Source organism: Copadichromis virginalis, linkage group LG23 (genome assembly GCF_057382275.1).
Source record: "Copadichromis virginalis isolate Kocher_CV1m ecotype Utaka linkage group LG23, C_Virginalis_male_GT1.1, whole genome shotgun sequence".
Taxonomy (NCBI): Eukaryota; Metazoa; Chordata; class Actinopteri; order Cichliformes; family Cichlidae; genus Copadichromis; species Copadichromis virginalis.
Window position 1 is genome coordinate 36,083,940 of NC_140639.1, and position 20,704 is coordinate 36,104,643.

Sequence of the window (20,704 nt, forward strand, 5' to 3'; positions counted from 1 at the left end):
TTATATAACCACACTACTGACGGACAAGCGCATGTTTTTATGCGTTGTGGTTAGCAACAACTACGGACTACTGGGGACATGGGAGAAAAAAAAATTAAGACAGACTTTTGTAAACTCGGGATCTCGCAAAACTTTTGCAACGACCTTTCACAATAAAGCTCAAGATCCTGTTGAGACTTTTCCAAAACAATGGATCACGTGAAAGAGCAGATTATTTACGGATGAGAATTAAAAAAAGAGCCGCCAGGTGCTAAAAAATAAACCTTAGACTCAAACGTTAGAACAGGCTTTTCCCCGCAGCACGCCGTGTAATAAATACTCACAAAGAAAACGGCGGCCTTTACAACTTGTGTCTAAAAATGTATAGTTTCATGCATCGGTTGAAACACTCGACTCCAGCTACATGGCGCGCAGCTGGAAACACTTCCCGCAAGTCGAGCTGCCCGAGATTCACAGAATTTACAGAAAATGTTACATTTTTGTGATTTATATCGTTATCGGGACGATAGAATTCTTATATCGGGGTATGAGATTTTGGTCATATTGCACAGCCCTAGCCACACGTGCACTGAGAAGTTCAAAATGTAATAAACAGCCTGTGAGGTGCAAGTCTGCTTTCCTTTTTAGCTGATCAGTTTCCTGGGTGAAGCCACCATCTGGCTGCAGTACCTGTGAGGTGGCCAAGGCCAACAGAGAGTGTATCTGTTCAGATGCTTTAATTATAACTTCAAATAAACTCTGATGAGTTCAAAGTTGCTTTCAAGACATCTTCTGTCACTTGGTTGTCAAAGTCAGGTGTCCAGAAACCCGCTTACCAATCTAAGCTGTAAAGGAAAGTGATAGGATAGGAAAAGTATATTTTACAGTTATATTCTAGGAAGTATGAAGCTTCTTGATGCTTTCACCACTCTCATGCAGCAACTCTTCTGAGGTGTTGTATTCTACCACATGTTACCCAAGTCAATTAAAACCATATTAAGCCCACTCTTACTTTGCACTTGTGTGAGAGGACATTGTGCCATTCTGTGGTCCCTCTGCCTCTGGCGTCAGTGTAAGGCCTGCAGCTGAAATTGGCTTTGAGCGCAAACAGGGGTCAGTTTCTGTGTCCTCTATCTGTTACACCATTAATTGGCAAAATGCAAAACTGAGACCTAATCAGTAGTTTCAAGCAGCACTGGCCTACTCCTAGGACTACATTAACTTATAGTTCCATGCCTCTCAGTCCTGGCAGGAAAGGTGAGAATGACCTCTTACACTGTTCGTAACTCTAGAAATATAGCCTGAGCTCTGGATGCTGTCTGACAGCTGTAAGAGAACACTTGGCTATAGACACCTCCAATGCTTTACGTATCAGATCCCTTGAATTTCAGTTAATCATCCTGATGCTGACTGAGGGCATTTGGGAGTGTGCATGCAATCTGCTGATAAAGTGCTCAATCTGTCCAAGTCTGATTTGTGATGATCATAAATGATAATATGATGAACATTATATTAGAATTCTAATATCTCACTGTTCTCCAGTCTGCACAGACTTTATTATTAAAATCATTACAAATAAATACAGACTAAGGGCCCAAGACATTTCAGTCTATTCCTGATTTTTTGAGTAGTCCTATTTATGTTGTTATTCTTATTGCAGTGCTGCCTCTGTTTGTTTGGGTGATACATTTGTTTTTATTTTATGTAGGCAAAAACCTTGAAATTACTACTTGTTTCTTCAAGAATGAAAACAGTGATGTAGTATGTTTTATTCCCTTCGCACTGTCCATAACAGTTTGAAGACCCAAATTCATGAGTCCTCAGATGACCAAACACACAGCAAGCACTGTTTAACTGAGGTTGGATAATTCCAAAGGAACAAGGTAATCCAAAAACTAAAACTGGCCTGAGCAATATATGAAAACCACACAGTGGAAAAGCACTGGCATCAAAGGCAAGGGGATGAACACAGCCAGAGAACATACGTAATCAGACAGACTGTCAACTATCAATAGGAATACAGGACTATAAATAAATAGAAAGAATAGAAACTCACAAGGCACAAGTGAAGAAAATGAGGCTGACAGGATGTAAATCCAATGAAAACATTTTTGTTGCGTTTGCAGGTCTCACAGGTAGTATTATTGTTATTTTAAGGATCCAACAGATCATTTTATGCCTGTAATTCTAAATTACAGGCCCTCAATTTTTCTCCCCATTCACAAACTTGAAACTGGCTCACGTCCTTACCTGTGTGACTTTGTCTGTGACATTGTGAGTGCGATCTTTGACTTTTGGGGCGATGATAGTTTTCTCAGAGGATGGAGGGGAGGGGCACTTCTTATCATTGTTTGCCTCTGAGAAGTTGAGCGTGATCAGGGGAATCTTGTTGATGGTGGAGTACTTGTTGAGGTTGGAGTCGGAAGTTGAGCCAAGCAGGCTTGATTTGATTTGGCTGAGTGGTCCTGAAAAAAGAGCACGGCAGAGGGTGGGTGTTATTATTAGAAGATGCCGTATCTTGTTTTATAGCTGGGCTCTTGTTGATCTGTTATGCACTGTCAGTAGTGTTTACTTGGAAGTAGTTGCGACATGGGTAGTGAGCATGGAGTGATTCCTAGTTTTGGAGTGACTTCAACCACAACACAATACCGAGAATACAAAAGATGCTGAAATATAAACTGTACAGCCTTTCAGAGCCTCTCATTAAAACATAATGAACAACACTGTTGGTGAATAAACAGAATGATTTAATGTGCAATCAGAGAGTGCAAGTTCCCATAGTTTGCCAAATCTAGTGCAGTGAACTCACTGTATAGATAAAATTATGTAGTATGATCAGTGAACACTTTGTATGTAGAACACAATCATATTAAAAACGGAACTGTGCGATAGCGCTAAACAAACTGACATGTGGCCCAATGAGAGTGAGAAAAGTGAAAACAAGAAGTTTGCTAATTCAGCTGCGTGAACCAGCAGAGGAAGGATACACTGCCCACCCCACAAAGCACAGTGATTGAGAGTCAAGGACAGAGAAACAGACAGTTGAGGATGAAAGAGTGCATGCGCAGCTTCAATACATGCCACAGTCAGGATACATCAAAGCCGTCATAAAAAAACAACTGAAAAGAAAAAAGCTGAAGCCATACCCCCAGCCATCCAGGAGCGAGATACTAGCCAACCAGGAGAGAGAAGAAATAGGAGGTAAAGGAGAAAGTGGGATTATGGAAAGGTGTTTGGGACGTTGGGTCAGTAGTCTCGGGTACAAGCATATCAATAATGTGGCATTACTAGTAAATAGAGCTTGACAGGGGCTCTATCAGTAAACCTTTAGAGGATTAAAAAGGGCAGACTATGATGCTAATGTTGCTATTAATGTGTATTCCATTTGATTACAAAGAGCATATGACTTTTAAAGAACCTGGTTGAATATGTACTGTACTATGCATTCAACATAGCACTGCAACAGTTCAATTAAGCATGTAAACAGTCAGGTTTCTTTCCATTCACAAAGACAAGATCCAGAGCTTGCACACAAGAAAGCAAAGGTTAAAGACAGTAGGAGGCATCATTTCTTAAGCATTAATTTATCCTCTTCAATGAACAACAAGCAGGAGAGAAGTTTAATGTGCTGCTTCCATGCAAGCATGTGCAGAGGTTACTGTGTTTTCTTTTTAGTGAGGACTTACAGAGGCTGGCTAGGTTTAGGCAGGTCGTGTAGTCATTTAGTGTCTTTCGAGGCCAAAGAACTTACAAACACAGTCATCTGCTGAGGCATTTGCATACAACATGAACCTTTTGTGGGAAAACTCATGCAACAAGCAGGCTTTGACATGTACACGTGTATCATTAGACATGCTGCTATTCACGATCTGAAAATGCAGCAGGTTGCCGTTAGTTACCTTTGATATTGCGACCATTATCTGTGAAGGTGGCAACAGAGTGGGGGAGAAGACAGAAAAAGGGGAGTGGAGGTGAGAGAAGAATTTGTGGGTGTCTATGATGATAAATGGGGGTTGCCGTTAACGACCCGCTACTGCCCCTGTGAACAATGCATTACAGGGAAGTAGATCTATTAAATGTATCTAAATAGGAATTAGAGGCAATTGGAGGAGACTGATTGAGCTGCAGGAAACAGGACCAGTATGGGTCACTCCTACCCTCAACCAAATGAGGACCAAAAGGTGGAAGATCAATACCACAGATTATAGATGTGACCATCTACTGAGGATTCACTAGAACCCCACATAGCTGATATTTTAGGACGACAGTCTTAGTAATTGATTAGATCTGTAAATAAAATATCAATTACATTTGTTTCTTTCTTATATCACATCAATTCAACAAATCAATAAACAAGACATCATCAACCAGTGCTGTGCACTTTGCAGTTTAATGTAAACTAATGTAAACTTTGTTTACCAGTTTAAAGCATTTAAAATAAATACAAAGTGATTATTAAGTAATACCATATATACAGTTCAGCAACTGTTGATGCATATCTGAAAATGTATAAAAGGACACTCTTACCTTCACTGGCATGCCGGTCCCTGAACACCATCTTAGAGTTGGACCCAAAGCCTTCCATGTCATGTACAGAAGAGGCCCTGCGAATACTGCACATACTCTCTCTGGAGGCAGTTGGAGTAAGGCCTGGGATTGATGGAGCTGCAATAAGCGTGTCCTCTTGGCTCTGGTTTTTTGTCTGGGCAACGGCCTGGTCCGGGTACATCCGGTCCCAGGGGCCTTTAGGCGACGAGTGGTCCAAAGGCTCAGACACAGGGGTTGAGCAGTGGCTGGGGCCGATGAGGGCACGGGTGTCATTGGCGTAAGAGGGACTGCAGCTCTCTCGAGTGGTGGGAAGTTGGTAGTCGCGTGTTGCTACTGAGCCGTCACTGTAGCGAGGAGAGTCTACCATGACGGCATCAGGGTCTTCCTGGGGCAGGGACTGCTTGCTGATTCCCAGGAGAGGTAAGGCTGGGAGACGGAAACGAAAGAATCTCCCTTTCCCTGACAGAAAACAAGAGAAAAATCAATAAGAACAAGTGGTCGCACTGCCTCTGTTTCTCCTATATTGTTCCACACTTATGCCACCAAGATAATATTTTTTTATAATAAGAATATGAATAACAACACTGACAAAGCGTCTCAATTCTGATTAGCACATGTTTTTATACAGCGCCAAATCACAACAACAGTTGCCTCAAGATTCTTTATATTGAAGTAAAAGACCCTAAAGAGGGTAAGACTTTTATTCTGAAACACAAAACTGGTATACCCCAATCCCCTTCGAAGCCTTCTCCAAAACCGCAGCTCAATTAATGTCCAAGCCATTCACCTTTATCTACTAAAACACTGTCAAACCTCAAATGGGAACGTGGGCCCAGTGAGTGAAATAAGATTTAAATTTCCAGCATATCAAATTTCACTTGCTGAGTAATCCTCACCTTTAAAAATAATCTCTCATCTGCTTCCCCGCTCCTCTCTTTCATACATCTGCACTCATCTTTCAGTGTTGTATATTTACAACAACTGTACATTTAGCTTGCAGACACTATTTGTGAGATGCTGCACAGAAACAATTTGTTTCTGCCAGCCAAATGTACAAATGTGTAGATATTTATTAAATCTGTTGAAAAAATCCATTTGAAATTACTTGACACTTAAAAAACCTTACTCAATTTAATCGTGATGCTGAGCGCCATGACAAAAACTTTATTTACATCTACACCATGAACGCATCATAGAAAAAAAAGAGATGTGTTCAAGGTGTAAGCACGTTGTGGGATTTCATTTTCTTATTACTGAGCAAGAGGTAAACCCAGTCTAGCTATGGACAGAATGGGGACTGCCCATTCAATCATATCTATTATCCACCTGATCAAAGGTAAAGTAAAAAAACTTTTAAAAAAGTAAAGTAATTTGAGTTTTTCTTCAGGGAGTGACAAAAATAGCCCAGAAAATATGAGTATTGTTGCAAATTTTATCTCTAACCTTTAGCTTCTATTAATGGATTGGAACAAAATATTCTTGCATAGATTTGTTTCTGTCAAGCAGGGAACGCCTGAGGACAATTGATATCACATTTAATGTAACTGATCCACTCAATTAGTGTGAAGACTATTTGACTGTAGTCACACCCAAATAGCATAAAAACAGAGAATACAGTGGATTTTAATGAACCCTGAGAGACACAACCCCCTGTGACCTTGCGGCGTGTTTTTACGGTGTGTTTATAAGAAAACGTGCTTACATTCTTCAGCATCCCTGGTGATACCTCACATTTGTTTGCCAGCATCACTGAAAAGCCTACCAACACAGCTTTCTTAAAAAGACCCTGGCAGATCAACACAAGTGCTTGCTCTGCCTCAGGCACAAGTTCAGGCTTCAGTTTCCTTCAGTTATTCATAAGGGAGGACATTTGTGGAAATACTATAGTGTGATGTGTAGTAGGGCTGAACGATTATGGAAAATAATCTAATTGCGATTTTTTGCCCCAATATTGCGATTGCGATGCGATATGCGATTATTTTTTAAGGTCTTTGTCTTCTGTATTATTAAACAAAGACAAGCAATACATCATATAGTATGGCCAATACTATATTACATTAATTTTAAACTGTTCTTTCCTGGAAGACAGACCTCTGTTATGATGACATGAGGTGATGCATGAATTGATGACTGACATTTTTATTTAACTTCTTCAATCACAACAGTATATTTGAACATACACAATAGTTTATTTTTAGCTTACAAACATCTGAGCATAAAGTGCTGACAAGGAACCCTGGTGTAAACATTAAAATGAAAGTCAGTACAATGTGCAGATTGCAGAAATATACATAAACAAAATCAGTGGCTTTACCACACTCAGTTTTTCGACATCTGTGAACTACTAGACAGTCATTCAATTAAAAAATAATATTAAATAAATAAAACTAATAAATAAAAAATACACACATCTTACTGATCTCTGCAGTCAGTAACATTACACATAAAGTGCAAACATAATAGCAATTGTATAAACACACACACAAACACGCCTTTAAAATTTAAAGGCGTGAAATTGGACGGTCTAGCCTTCTGAATCAGAAGGCTAGTTCTGATTAGCGTCACCGCTGTCTCGGTGGAGTTTAATAAACTCGGCCGTCTGCTTCTTGCTATCTAAAATATAACCAGACACTGGCGTAAATTCTCGACTGTCTCATACTTCTGTTTAATAAGTTTTCTGTTTGACGTTTAGTCAGCTGTGTGAAAACCAAGGAGGAACCCACCCGGGGGATTAATAAAGTTTTATTTTATCTAATCTAATAACTTTAATCTCAGCCAAACCGATTTACTCATGAACAAACAAAACACTGAAAAAAGCCCAACAATAACATTTTTAGGTTGTCTAAGTGACTTATATATTACGTTTAACCCGAGCAGCGAAACTCCGCGGTGATCTGAAAATGATGTGCCGGGAGTTGTGCCGTTCTCGGCCGCATCAGTAACCCTCGAGCTCCCAGCTAGCTGTCGAGCTGGTGGGTAGCAGACGCCTCTGAAAACGTCGAAGCACTTTTGCAAATATGGGATATCTTGATAAACCGAGCAGATATTTGATGTTTACACAACTACTTTCTCGCCTGAAAATATTTTAAAAGTTTATTTTGTGACCCAGAAAGATTAGTATGAGTAATTTTAAAACTTAGTAGCGGCCGCCATTGTTGGAAACTGGAGTTTGGCTGGGCCGCGCTATGAATTCTGGGATATGGTAGTAATTTGGACAGCCTTCGGCGCGTCGCTGTGACGTAATCGGTCTACAAATGCGGCCTCAGGAGGATGCAGCCCATGAATTTGGACATGTCCAGAGTATAATCGCAGCCTTTGCGGTTAGAAAATTGCACTTGATCATGTCGCGATATTATCGCAAATGCGATATATCGTTCAGCCCTAATGTGTAGAAGAGTCAGTCTTATAGGAGATTACAGAGAGTGCTTTAATGAGTGACTGATAGCTTCTGGAGAGATAGTAAAAAGTCATATTTCTGACCATATTGAAACATACGGCAGTTCTGAGGGATGATAGTATAACAATATAAGTTTACTGTAACGCTCCCCACCCCAAAGACACACACCATTCACACACACATTTACTTGGGTTGTACACTATATGCAAACACCATAAGACATGCTCAGACTTACAGGTTTTCACATACTGTATGCACTGCAAAGTCACCTGAACATATGCTATGCATATAACAATACTCTCTCAGCCTTTAGTCTTACTGCCATGGTGACACAGTGAAAATCAGTAAACACATCACATTATCATGTCTCCTTTGTATATTTTCTGCAGACAGCTACATTGTATACAACATACCGACATATGCAAATAGCGGAAAAGGTAAGGATGTATTCAGAAAAGTAGAATTAATGTTTGAGTGTTAGCAGGGAGCAGCCCGTCGCTTTATCTACCTCACTGCTTCTTCTACTGGGGTGAGACTGACAGGGAGGAGAGAGAAAAACTAACTTTAGACACAATGCCAATGTCTGTTTGGGTCAATGTGGTGTGTTTAAATTAAGTCTGGAGCCAGATGCTGATGCCAGAAGTGATCATCGGCATTTCATTTGAGATTCAGATTGGAAACTCCAATCTGGGATACCGTTCATATTCATCAGGATGAAAACAGGTTGAATCAGCATTCTCGTCTTTTAAAAGCGATTGTGAACAAAAGTCTGTTTCGTGAGAGCTCAGTTCTATTTTTCTAATCACACCACTGTAATATTACAATACTAACATGTTAGACAATTAATTGTGAAGCATTTCACAATTTTAAGGGCCAACATTGACTGCTAAAAGTGACACGTTATGAAAATAATGAACAATATTACTTGCCTCCAATTATTGTGCATGGAGGATAAGTGGACAATGTATGCCACAGCTCCTTAAATTAGTTCGTAATTCAGTCACACAGTCAGCGTGTGGTGAGAAAATTGCATGTACATTTAATTGTGGCACTGAAAGAGCCAAACGTTTCATGGATATGTTGCCCTTTTTGTGACTGCTGTTACTGCATGTACTGTATGCGTCTCTTCCCTCTTTACCCCTCCCGTTCCCTCCCTGCAAAATCTCACTGGCAGCTTTACACAACCAGTACAGTGGCCCTTGTTGCTATGATACCAGATAGTAATATTTGCACTGAATATTAATTGGGTCCTCAGATCCCCATGTTGGGGAGTGAAACATCTTGATGTAATGTGAGCATCATTCAGAGATTACGTTAGAAGCAGAAAGAGAACAACAACCCTCCATGCTGTGGTAAACGCAGGACAAAAACGATGGTGTGTCTTTTTGTCTCTGTCTTTTGTTCTTGAGCTTTTGCTGACATTACATAAAAAAGAGAGTTGTACAGCAGTTAATGTGTTTGCTACGTGATTTGAAAGCAGATTTCTTTCACCTTAAGAGTTGTTTTCCTAGACTTCCAGCACAGCCCTAGTATTACTCACATGCTCTAGAGCAGGGGTCGGCAACCTGCGGAGCCGCATGTGGCTCTTTAGTCCTTATACTGCAGCTCCGCGTGGTTTGGGAAAATATATTACAAGTATTTAGCTGAAGTGTATTTTTTGTATTCGTTCTTTTTAAACTTGTAGTTCTAAATTGGAAGATTATTGTGACATTGAAATATAAAAATAAAATCAAATTTTATTATTTTTCGTCGCTCAAAATAAGCGTCACAATCGCGGAAGCATCTTTCTTGTAGTCGTCGTTCCAACACAACAACAGTGTGTTTGTTTTGATTTGTAGACCCCGAAAATGGCGCCGCGCTCCCACAATGCATTGCGGCGTGACGTCAACTCCAAAGCCCTATACTCGCCAATATAAACAATATATACAGTGTTATCTTCATTTTAGATGTCAAAAAGTATTTGCGGCTCCCAGAGTTTTCTTTTGTGTGGAAACCGGGTCCAAATGGCTCTTTGGGTGTTAAAGGTTGCTGACCCCTGCTCTAAAGGATAACATTTGTATTTCTGCTGGGTCCCAACTTTGCTCTCTGCTTATTTATTACAGAGGAAATTAGCCTGAGTTGATAGTCAAGAGCTTTATTTTATTTATTTTTTAAGTCAGGCAGTTGCCATCGGCGTGTGAAAATATACCAGAGTGATAATCAGTAAAGGTCCCTGGCTGAATTTGAAATAGAAACACTATAGAAGTCAGTGATCAGTATAAAACCTCACAGAAAGAAAGTTCCCCTTGCGTGGGCTCCTGCTGGGTACTCAGGGTTCCTCCCGCAGTCCAAAGACATATGTTATATTCACTGGTCACTCTAAATTGGCTACAGATATAAAGTACACGAATTACTTAAACTGCGTGGACAAGGGTAGAAAAACAAGTAAAGAGGGAAACACTGAAAGCAAAGAAAGAAAGACTAAGACAGAGTCTTAGTAGCCCTGAAGGCTAATCCTGAATAAACTGAAAAGCCACTTCCCCAACAGGAATTTGATGAATCTTTCCTCCTGAGGAAAAAGATAGCTCATAAATAATTTCCCCCAGCTGCTCTTCACTTCCTAGGCTCATCACCACATTTCCCAATGCACATAAGCCAGTGTGGTTGGTTACAGAAAACTATAGTGCGACTAAATGCTAAAGACAACACATAGCGCCATCAATCCACTAAATCTGCAATTCCTTGCTCGTTTTTTCCTGAAACCTATTCTGAACCTCCTGTTGTTCTACAGTTATAAACACATCATGTGGTTAGATTAGATGCTGAGCTGTAGTGGAGAGCTCAAAATAAATAGTGTCCAACGTGAAAATCTGGTGTCTAATGTAGAGATAGTAAGGAGACAAGCAGAAACCATTGTAACCTTTCAGCAGCATCATTTTTCTAACTTGAGATGCCTAGCATAGACAGAATATTTAGAAGAAGAACTGATATAGGCCTGGGCAAAGTAAGATAAGAGGTGAGACAATTTTAGAGCTACTTTATTGTTCTAATATATCACAAGCAGACAATCTCACATTATAGGAATGAAGGTACCAACAGTCTTAATAAAAGACAACAAAACTGTGTGAGGCCTTGCTTCCCCTTATAACTTACAAAGTTCTACGCAGGTTCAGTGAAGATGAATATAATAGTTTTGGTTGTCAGGGTTACAACAAATGACTTTTTGTACACTGCAGTGAAGAGCACCTGGCACACCAAATCCACACACTACCTTCTCCAAATCGCCCTGCATGTCTTCACCACCTGCACTCATGTGAAAATGAAACACCTTTAATCTTGATTTTGGAATTAAATACAGTATCTGTTTGTTATTTTTTAAAGCTTTTATCTATGTGACATTTACAGTCACCCATAAGACAAAAATTACAAATTATTAACCATTCTCTAATTTTGATATCTGCTCTTGGAACCTACTGATTATTTTATAAAATAGGCCTCTGGTTCAAAAGTACAAGAAGCTCCAGTGATGATGTAAAGAACACAAACTTTTAGGCACACATATGCTTATTTGACCTGGATAAGTTTTTAGATTTGTCACACACAGCAGACTTAATTTGAACTGCATCTGTCAAATTTGTAGTGATCACATATTTTGTTCTGGTTTTAATAGTGTCAGCTCTCAATATACTGACAACATTTTCAACTATTCTGCTTCTCATCTTCCAAGTGATGCTCAGTGCTGGAGGAATTCCCTACTATTGCAACAATACTTATGAATTCATAAGAAACACAATACACAGCATAGTGAAATTAACCATTTTGCGCACATTTCTGTGTGAATTTTGTGAATCTGTTAGTGGCTCTTCTCTGCTGCATCAAAGCAATCCAAGTCGGTTGCAGAATGTATGACTCATCACTGGTTGACAGAGGGCAATTGATAAGCAGTGCCTAATGCATTCCTCAGATAGAGTCTAGATAACGCAATGCATGCATCATCTCCTCAGTAACAAGCAGTGTAAGGCTATTAATTAGAATAGTAACACTGTCTGTCTCACAGTCTTAAATTACATATTTAGCAGTTTTTTCATGAAAAATTCTGACAAAATTATTCATAATTTGTGAACATGACACAGGTTTCTAGAGTTTCTAGAGTTAAATGGATAAATAAACGAAGCACAAAGAAACCTATCCAGCATCGGGCCTTGACCCTATAAGCAAATCTGAACTATATCTGTGGAGGCACTCACTTAGATATTCAGACTGGAAACAGAGCTGGGAGAACTGCTATAGTGTTCAGACTGGGCCTTAGAAAAGTGAAATACTTTTCTAAGTGGGGGTGGGGGGTCATGGTTTGGTCCTGCCTTCGCTATTGTGGTTGATATGGGGGTAGGGACGGCCTTAGGGCGTCTGGGGAGTCCCTGGGGACGTTTTCCCTGGAGGGCCTAACCCGGGGGATGTGGCCATGACCTGGTTAGGGGCTCTGGTGGCTCTTAGATGGTGTTTTCCTTGTGGCTGCGTACACCGGAGATGGGGGAGGGTCTGTGCTGGCGGACGTTGGTTACTGGCCTGGTAGCCTGGCTGCCCCTGGGTGGGTCCGGGACGGGTGTGGAGGCTTGGGGGTCTGGGGGTGCTGGCTGGGCCTTGGGGGCTTGGGTTCTGGCTGTTGTGTCGCCGGAGCTGTGGGCAGGTGTTTTCAATGCACTTTAGAACAGCACACAGCAACACTACATATGAGCGGGCGTAGGGAGGTTTGGGGTCTTCACTCACCCCGGTTCTGTTAGCCTGTTAGAACCCAATCTGACGGCCAGCACCTCCTCGCAACTGGGGGGCTGGGAGGAGGTGCTGGCTGTCAGATTGGGATCTGGGATGCGGGGCCTCCCTGCTACTGCAGATAAGCAGGTGGTCCGCTTGGTGCTGTATTTATTATGTTGCTCTTTTTTTGTTTGCTTTCCAGGTGATCCAGGTGTTTTGTTTGTTTTTCTTTCTTTCTTCCCCCCTTTCTCACCGTCTCTTGTCCCCTCTGTTTTTCTTTCTCTCCCTCTCTTTCTTTCATTCTTTCTCCCTGTCCTATCCCCCAGTCATGTCTGTCCCGTTTGTAGCAACCGAAAATAAAATAAATACATAAGGTCAATCAAATGGACCAATATGGCAAGGCCATGATGATCCACTTGGTAAAATAAATCCGCTTGGCATCTTTCTTGGCCTTAAGACAACAATTCTGATGGCTAAAGATCCAAACAGGACAAAAAAAAAAGAAAAAAAAAGAAAAGTGAAATACGAGGGCCTTATCAGTCACATGCACAACAGCCAAATATGGCCCCCTGTCATACACACACGCACACAAAAGCTTGACTATAGCCTAAGCATGCACACTGTCATAGTATCATACATAAACATGTATATAAACTGTATGTAAAGAACATGCATTCACACGCCACATGAAGCAAGGCAGTCTGTTCGAGTCCTCGTTCAATTACACTAATCTGAGGTGACCTTTGGTCTTCACGATGCTGCTTTATATGTCACAGACAGAAAATGGGGAAAGTGAAAAACTTTAAAAAAAGACAAGGCATCAAGAACACGTTCAAGAGCACAGCTGGGGAACGACATTATCCACTATTACACCGACAGCTCTGGGAAACCGAGGGACCCACAGCACTGCTCGAGTAGTTCATCAGGCCATCCTGAGCTATAATTGGTCCAGACCTTTGAAATGATAGCAGGCTAACACATAAGTGTCTGCTAAACGCTTGTGTCAACATGCCAAAGGAGCCATCTAGCTGGGAATTTCAGCAGCTGCCCTCGTGATTACTGCTGCTAGTACAGTTGCAAGATTTAAAAAAAAAAAAGAAAGTGAAAATGTAGCAGTCAATATGGGGATAAAAGTACCCCAGAGGTGTTTTTGCAGTAGTCAAGAGTACATGCAAAGATTAGCTTAACATGTCTGGAAAAACAGAAATAAGTGCACCTGAAAAGGGAATGACAAAGAAATACATAAAGAAGAATATAGCCTGTACAGAGAAATAAATAGACAATCAGGGAATCAAGTGTAAAAATGCTGAAGTAGCCAAATAAAAGTATAACTAAGATGATTACAGTGTTTTGGTTCTGCGTCTGTGTCTGAGCTTTTTAACTTTCTAGTTATTTAAATATTCTATTTGGTCCCTGATTGGTCTAATGTGTTTGTGCTCATTGTAAACAGTTTGTGTTTTTGTTTGTCTTCTTTTTTTCTTTGTAAACTACATCCACAAATACTCAATAAAAATATTTTGAATAATGTGTTCATGCAGTGTTCTTGAGTCTGTTCTCCATGCCCTGCTGTTCATCCTTCCCACTGTTCCCCAGCTCTGTTGTTTCCTAGCCTTAGTGTGTTTTCAAGTTTAGGTTTCAAGTAGTTGCCATTTTCTTTGTACTTTACTTTTCATTTTTATTCAAATGTGTCATTAGCTTTCAACAAGTTGCTCACTTTTTGTTTATTTCAGTCTGACTGTCTTTGCATCTGGTATTTGGGTTCTCACACTCCACTCTGCATGACATACAATTTAAACTGGTAGCTGATAACATCAAGAAACAGGCAAAATTTCTTCTGACACAACGCATTTGTGCTAAATTGAGTCATCTTAAAAGTAGAGAGAGTATCTGTCTCCCAAATAGGAGCTGATTCCTTAGTAGAGGGGCCTGATAGCTGAAGAGTATGCCTCCTATTCTACTTTTACAAGCTCTAAGCACTACAAGTACAAGTACTACAAGCCAGCAGTCTGACAGAGAAGCGCTCTGTTAGGATAATAAGACACTATGACATCTTTAAAACATGCTTAGATTCTAAATTTAACAGGGAGTCAACGGAAAGAAGCTAATATGGGAGAAATATAGTCTCTCTTTTTAGTCCCAGTTAGTACGCTCACTGCAGTATTCTGGATCAACTGAAAGCTTTTCAGAGAGCTTTTAGAGGGACCTGATATTAGCTTTTTAGCATCAATCTGAAACAGGATGTTTCTAATTTCAGCAATACTGCGGAAATGAATAAAGACAGTCCTACATATTTGTTTAATGTGCATACTGAAGGACATAAAATATACCACAAGATCCTTCACAGTGTTACTGCAGGCCAACGTAATGCACTTTAAAGTAATTATCTGGTTAAAACGGAGGTTGTCTGATTTAGTGACTATCTGAATTTAGAAGTAGGAAATCAGAGCTCATCCAGGCTTTTGTCTGTGACATGCCTGGAGTGTAGTTGACTTGTATCATTTGGCTTCCTGGATAAGTACAGCTGGATATCTGCAGAGCAATTAAATTGAATGCAGTTTTTTCTAATAATTTTAAAAAGTATTGGTCCCAGCATTTAACCTTGAGGAACTCCGTGACTAACTTGTGTGTGAAGAAGAGTCCCATCTAAAAATTAGTAGATTTACATCTACAAATTTGCATACAGGGAGTGCAGAATTATTAGGCAAGTTGTATTTTTGAGGAATAATTTTATTATTGAACAACAACCATGTTCTCAATGAACCCAAAAAACTCATTAATATCAAAGCTGAATGTTTTTGGAAGTAGTTTTTAGTTTGTTTTTAGTTTTAGCTATTTTAGGGGGATATCTGTGTGTGCAGGTGACTATTATTGTGCATAATTATTAGGCAACTTAACATAAAACAAATATATACCCATTTCAATTATTTATTTTTACCAGTGAAACCAATATAACATCTCCACATTCACAAATATACATTTCTGACATTCAAAAACAAAACAAAAACAAATCAGCGACCAATATAGTCACCTTTCTTTGCAAGGACACTCAAAAACCTGCCATCCATGGATTCTGTCAGTGTTTTGATCTCTTCATCATCAACATTGCGTGCAGCAGCAACCACAGCCTCCCAGACACTGTTCAGAGAGGTGTACTGTTTTCCCTCCTTGTAAATCTCACATTTGATGATGGACCACAGGTTCTCAATGGGGTTCAGATCAGGTGAACAAGGAGGCCATGTCATTAGTTTTTCTTCTTTTATACCCTTTCTTGCCAGCCACGCTGTGGAGTACTTGGACGCGTGTGATGGAGCATTGTCCTGCATGAAAATCACGTTTTCTTGAAGGATGCAGACTTCTTCCTGTACCACTGCTTGAAGAAGGTGTCTTCCAGAAACTGGCAGTAGGACTGGGAGTTGAGCTTGACTCCATCCTCAACCCGAAAAGTCCCCACAAGCTCATCTTTGATGATACCAGCCCAAACCAGTACTCCACCTCCACCTTGCTGGCGTCTGAGTCGGACTGGAGCTCTCTGCCCTTTACCAATCCAGCCACGGGCCCATCCATCTGGCCCATCAAGACTCACTCTCATTTCATCAGTCCATAAAACCTTAGAAAAACCAGTCTTGAGATATTTCTTGGCCCAGTCTTGACGTTTCAGCTTGTGTGTCTTGTTCAGTGGTGGTCGTCTTTCAGCCTTTCTTACCTTGGCCATGTCTCTGAGTATTGCACACCTTGTGCTTTTGGGCACTCCAGTGATGTTGCAGCTCTGAAATATGGCCAAACTGGTGGCAAGTGGCATCTTGGCAGCTGCACGCTTGACTTTTCTCAGTTCATGGGCAGTTATTTTGCGCCTTGGTTTTTCCACACGCTTCTTTCGACCCTGTTGACTATTTTGAATGAAACGCTTGATTGTTCGATGATCACGCTTCAGAAGCTTTGCAATTTTGAGACTGCTGCATCCCTCTGCAAGATATCTCACTATTTTTGACTTTTCTGAGCCTGTCAAGTCCTTCTTTTGACCCATTTTGCCAAAGGAAAGGAAGTTGCCTAATAATTATGCACACCTGATATAGGGTGTTGATGTCATTAGACCACACCCCTTCTCATTCCAGAGATGCACATCACCTAATATGCTTAATTGGTAGTAGGCTTTCGAGCCTATACAGCTTGGAGTAAGACAACATGCATAAAGAGGATGATGTGGACAAAATACTCATTTGCCTAATAATTCTGCACTCCCTGTATAAAGATATGCGATGCAGTTCTTTTGCTACCATTAGTGTATTTTAATCACTGTAGTAAAATACTGTGGTCAGCCGTGTTAGATGAGCACAGACACCAGTCCAATTTCAAGATCATTTGACTTTCAGTGGTGCTATTTCTGTGCTATACACTCTAAATCCTGACTGAATCTCCTCAGACTAACCATTCCTTTGCAGATGATCAGCTAACTGTTTGAATACCACTATTTCAATAACTTTTAAAAATAACAGCAAGTTTAGAAATCCGTCTATAATTAAGGATCGATTAAGGACTTTTTAAAATAATGGTTTAATTACCACCACCTTAAAAGTTTGTGGTACATAGCCTGATATTAAAGACAAATGAATTAAATTTAAATTCGATGGATGGATAAAATTGAAGCATTAATGGTGAAACGTCTTTGAGCAGTCTTGTATACGGCTGGGTATTGTCACTGATTTCTAGAATCGATTCGATTCAATTCCGATTCACGATCCACGATTTGATTCAATTCGATTTAAATCTGGGAAATTTTGCCTCAGAGAGCCAGAAATATTATAATTCAGATCAGTACATTTACATATTTTTGTATCTATAAAAAGGAAGCTGACACTTGCAAGACTTTATCAAAGGTGTAAGCATCACAGCAGATGCCTTTGTGTCAAAGTAGCTGAAGAGAAAACACAGAAAAACATGAAGGTGATTTTCCTGGCCTGGGATTTTATAAAATATATTCTGCAGTACATCAAAAATGAAAGAAAACCATTAATCAACATATGAACATTACCTCTGAAGTTACAGCGGTTTTATTAGCGCATTATGCATTTTGCATAATTTTAAAAAGTTTACATTTGTTCAGAAGCCTATTGAACAGCAGAAATGAGGCTTTCTTTTCGGAAGCAAGTAAAAAGAAAAAAAACAGCAGCCGACAGCGCTGTAAACAACGGCAGACTTGTGCGTAACAAGCAAGCGAATAATGCAGAAAACAGATTTTTAGACGGGAAACTGTTCTTGAAGTATACTGAGAAAGAGAGAGAGAGCTGTGCATGAAGTGTGGTGGAAGCAAAACAGCAAAAGTCAGAGGGAATTCATGACGATGTTTTTGTGAAGCATAGTTTGGATCTTTTTTGCTGCTGGTTCGGTCAATATTGTTTGGAGAGAGATGAAACTAACAGCTTTAGAATCAGCGCAAAAAAGGCATAAACACAAAGTGCGGATCAGTTATACTAAAGTGAAATATCAATTATAGCAGACAGCAGCATGTGCAACATTAAGATTATAGTAGGTCTCTAGCAGTGTTGGGTAAGTTACTTTAAATTAGTAACTTAGTTACATTACTAGTTACTTCTATCAAAAGTAACTCAGTTACTTCAAGTTACTCGTTACTTTCAGAGTAACTAGTTACTAGGGAAAGTAACTTTGGTTTTACTCAGAATTCTCTTGTTAATGTGTTGCTTCCGTAACTGGATACCCAGCAAGATTGCCAGTCTTCTAGCTTGCTTACTTGCCACAAGTGCACTGTGCCACCTACCAATAGAAAGGAAAAAATAATGTGCACATTTCCACGAGAGAAATCCCACGCCTGATTCTATCCTAGCCTGCTTTTTACATCCAACACAAAAACTGCAGTCGTGGTGCTTTCGATTGTACTCAGAACTCGGAAATTCTGCCTTCTGAATAGGAAGATGTAGGTAACACCAGACTGCAGATGAGCTGCATACAGAGCTGGACTGGGACAAAAAAAATCGTCCCGGGCATTTTGACCATTATAGGAAAAATCATAAAACCTTTGAATGAAAATAAACGCTGTTGTGACAGTGATGTACACTGTTCTGATGGGATATATGTATCAATCTATCAATTGTTTGTTGCAAGACTCAGATAATTACTTTTTTAAAAGTGAGACATTTTAAATGTGAATAAGAAAGTATTTCTTTGTGCCCCCCTTTCCCTTTTAATGCCCTACATGGACCCCTGGCAACACTTTGCTAGACCCGCCCCTGCACCAGCTGTCAGCTACTTAGAAAAGGATCCTGGTGTTATTTGTCTCTCAGAAACAGTTCATAACTTCCCTTCAACTCATTCATGTCACCTAAAAGGTAAACCTGTTTCTCCATCACAGCTCTGATGATTCAGTAAGGACATCTCCTGGTTTCATCTTCATGTTTCCCTCTCATCACATAACCAAACCATATCATGACCAGCAGGTTTACAGCTGTGGCTCCAGCCAACATCAGCTGATACTAGAAATTAATATTAAATAAATTCTAACAGCAGCTGATCAAGCTTAAACGTGCTGCTGTTGTTTACCGCGACATCCGCTGGTTTCCTCTTTCTGGCGCAAAGTGGGCGATAAATAAACAAGAGAGAAAAGCCGATCAGCTGATCATTGATCAGTTTCATGATTGAAGTAGAAACAGGAGAGGGAGGGTGAGAGGATGAGAGAAGAAGAGGCAGCTGTGCAGCGTAAACACAGAATAACTCCAGCTTTGTGTCTTTTTCATTGTAGCTGAAACACAAACTGTGTTCCTTTTCACCTCAATACGAAACGCATGATATTTTCTCTGAATACGAGACGATTCCGTTTTTTACGGGACGGTTGGCAACTCTAATAATTAACCTTATGAACAAAATAAAGTTCAACATCAGTAACATAGCACCACCCAGCTGTATAGAAACTCCGTCATGCTAGCTAGCACGCAGTACGAAAAAGTCAGCATAACGAAAATAAACTCCACCTAAACTTGGTTCATATCTGACCCAGATGGACTGCAGGTTATAACTTCTTACCTGAAGTTCAGTTCACCTGACACTCTCGGACCAGCGGCCGCTTCGGGTCTCTCCTCTTGCCTCCCTTTTCCTTCATCCACCTGCTGGCTTCCACCACTTGCTAATGTTATTGAATCTGTGGAAGCTCCGCGATAGCCACCACACGAAGTAACGAATAACGAGCCTCTCTAAATCCCAGTAACGAGTAACGCGTTCCCGGCTTTGGCATAATAACTAGTTACCGTGCTCGTTACCACAATAATAACGTAGTTACTGTAACGCGTTACTTAATAATGCGTTAGTCCCAACACTGGTCTCTAGTATATTTATGTATTTCTAATATATGTCCACCTTTATACGTGTATTATTTCTAACACTATATTTACTTAATGGTACAAACACAACCAGATTTGGGGAACGAATAAAAGCTCCGACCAAATGTCACAGACGGTCGTCTAGCACCGACCTTCTCCTGCCTGGGCCTTGCATGTTTTTACTCACATTGATCAGCTTTAGAAGGTGAGGTATGGTTTAGTCTCTCCAGCGAGTCACTGCTGCCTTCATCCAGGATGTAATCAAAGTTCAGGATGAACATCATGACCACACCCTCCTCGTTCTTCACAGGGATGATATGGGTGGCACAGAGGAAGTTTGAACCTAAGCAAAAGGAAATCACAGTTAGAAAGAGTTTTCTATTTGATTGACTTAACATGTGAGCCAGTGGCAGATACAGAATCTCGAAATTATGAGGCCCAATCAATCTTTGTAATTTTTCAGTCTGAAGCCAAATGGAAAACCTGATTTAAACCCGACATAGCAGGTTTCTAGACATTTTGACCCTGGAGTTTTCCATTAACACCCTTTGACATTCAAGCATCTTATTCCAGATAACGTTGCTCACACAGGCAGGTCTGGCAGAAAAATGAGGGTGAAAAGGTCAACAAGGCCTTTGAGAGGAAACCCACTGGAGCTCAATGATTTTATACATACAGACATGCGGCAAGTGTCCTTCACAGTTCAGTACAGTTGAAACATTGC

The 20,704-nt window shown here is 40.3% G+C and overlaps 1 protein-coding gene across 4 annotated transcripts in view; it reads right to left on the reverse strand.

Moving 5' to 3' along the window:
- LOC146681500 (voltage-gated inwardly rectifying potassium channel KCNH7-like) overlaps positions 1–20,704 on the reverse strand; it is a 79,276-nt gene that overhangs the window by 33,650 nt on the left and 24,922 nt on the right. For 2 of the 4 annotated variants that reach the window (XM_085449147.1, XM_085449146.1), the window contains exons 3-7: positions 20,168–20,323; positions 4,507–4,986; positions 3,879–3,899; positions 3,126–3,149; positions 2,230–2,444 (exon numbers count right to left, since the gene is read on the reverse strand). In XM_085449147.1, the coding sequence (XP_085305273.1) occupies positions 2,230–2,444; positions 3,126–3,149; positions 3,879–3,899; positions 4,507–4,986; positions 20,168–20,323 (896 nt within the window). The remainder of the gene's footprint in view (positions 1–2,229; positions 2,445–3,125; positions 3,150–3,878; positions 3,900–4,506; positions 4,987–20,167; positions 20,324–20,704) is intronic. The other 2 variants (XM_085449148.1, XM_085449149.1) reach the window with 2 other exon arrangements.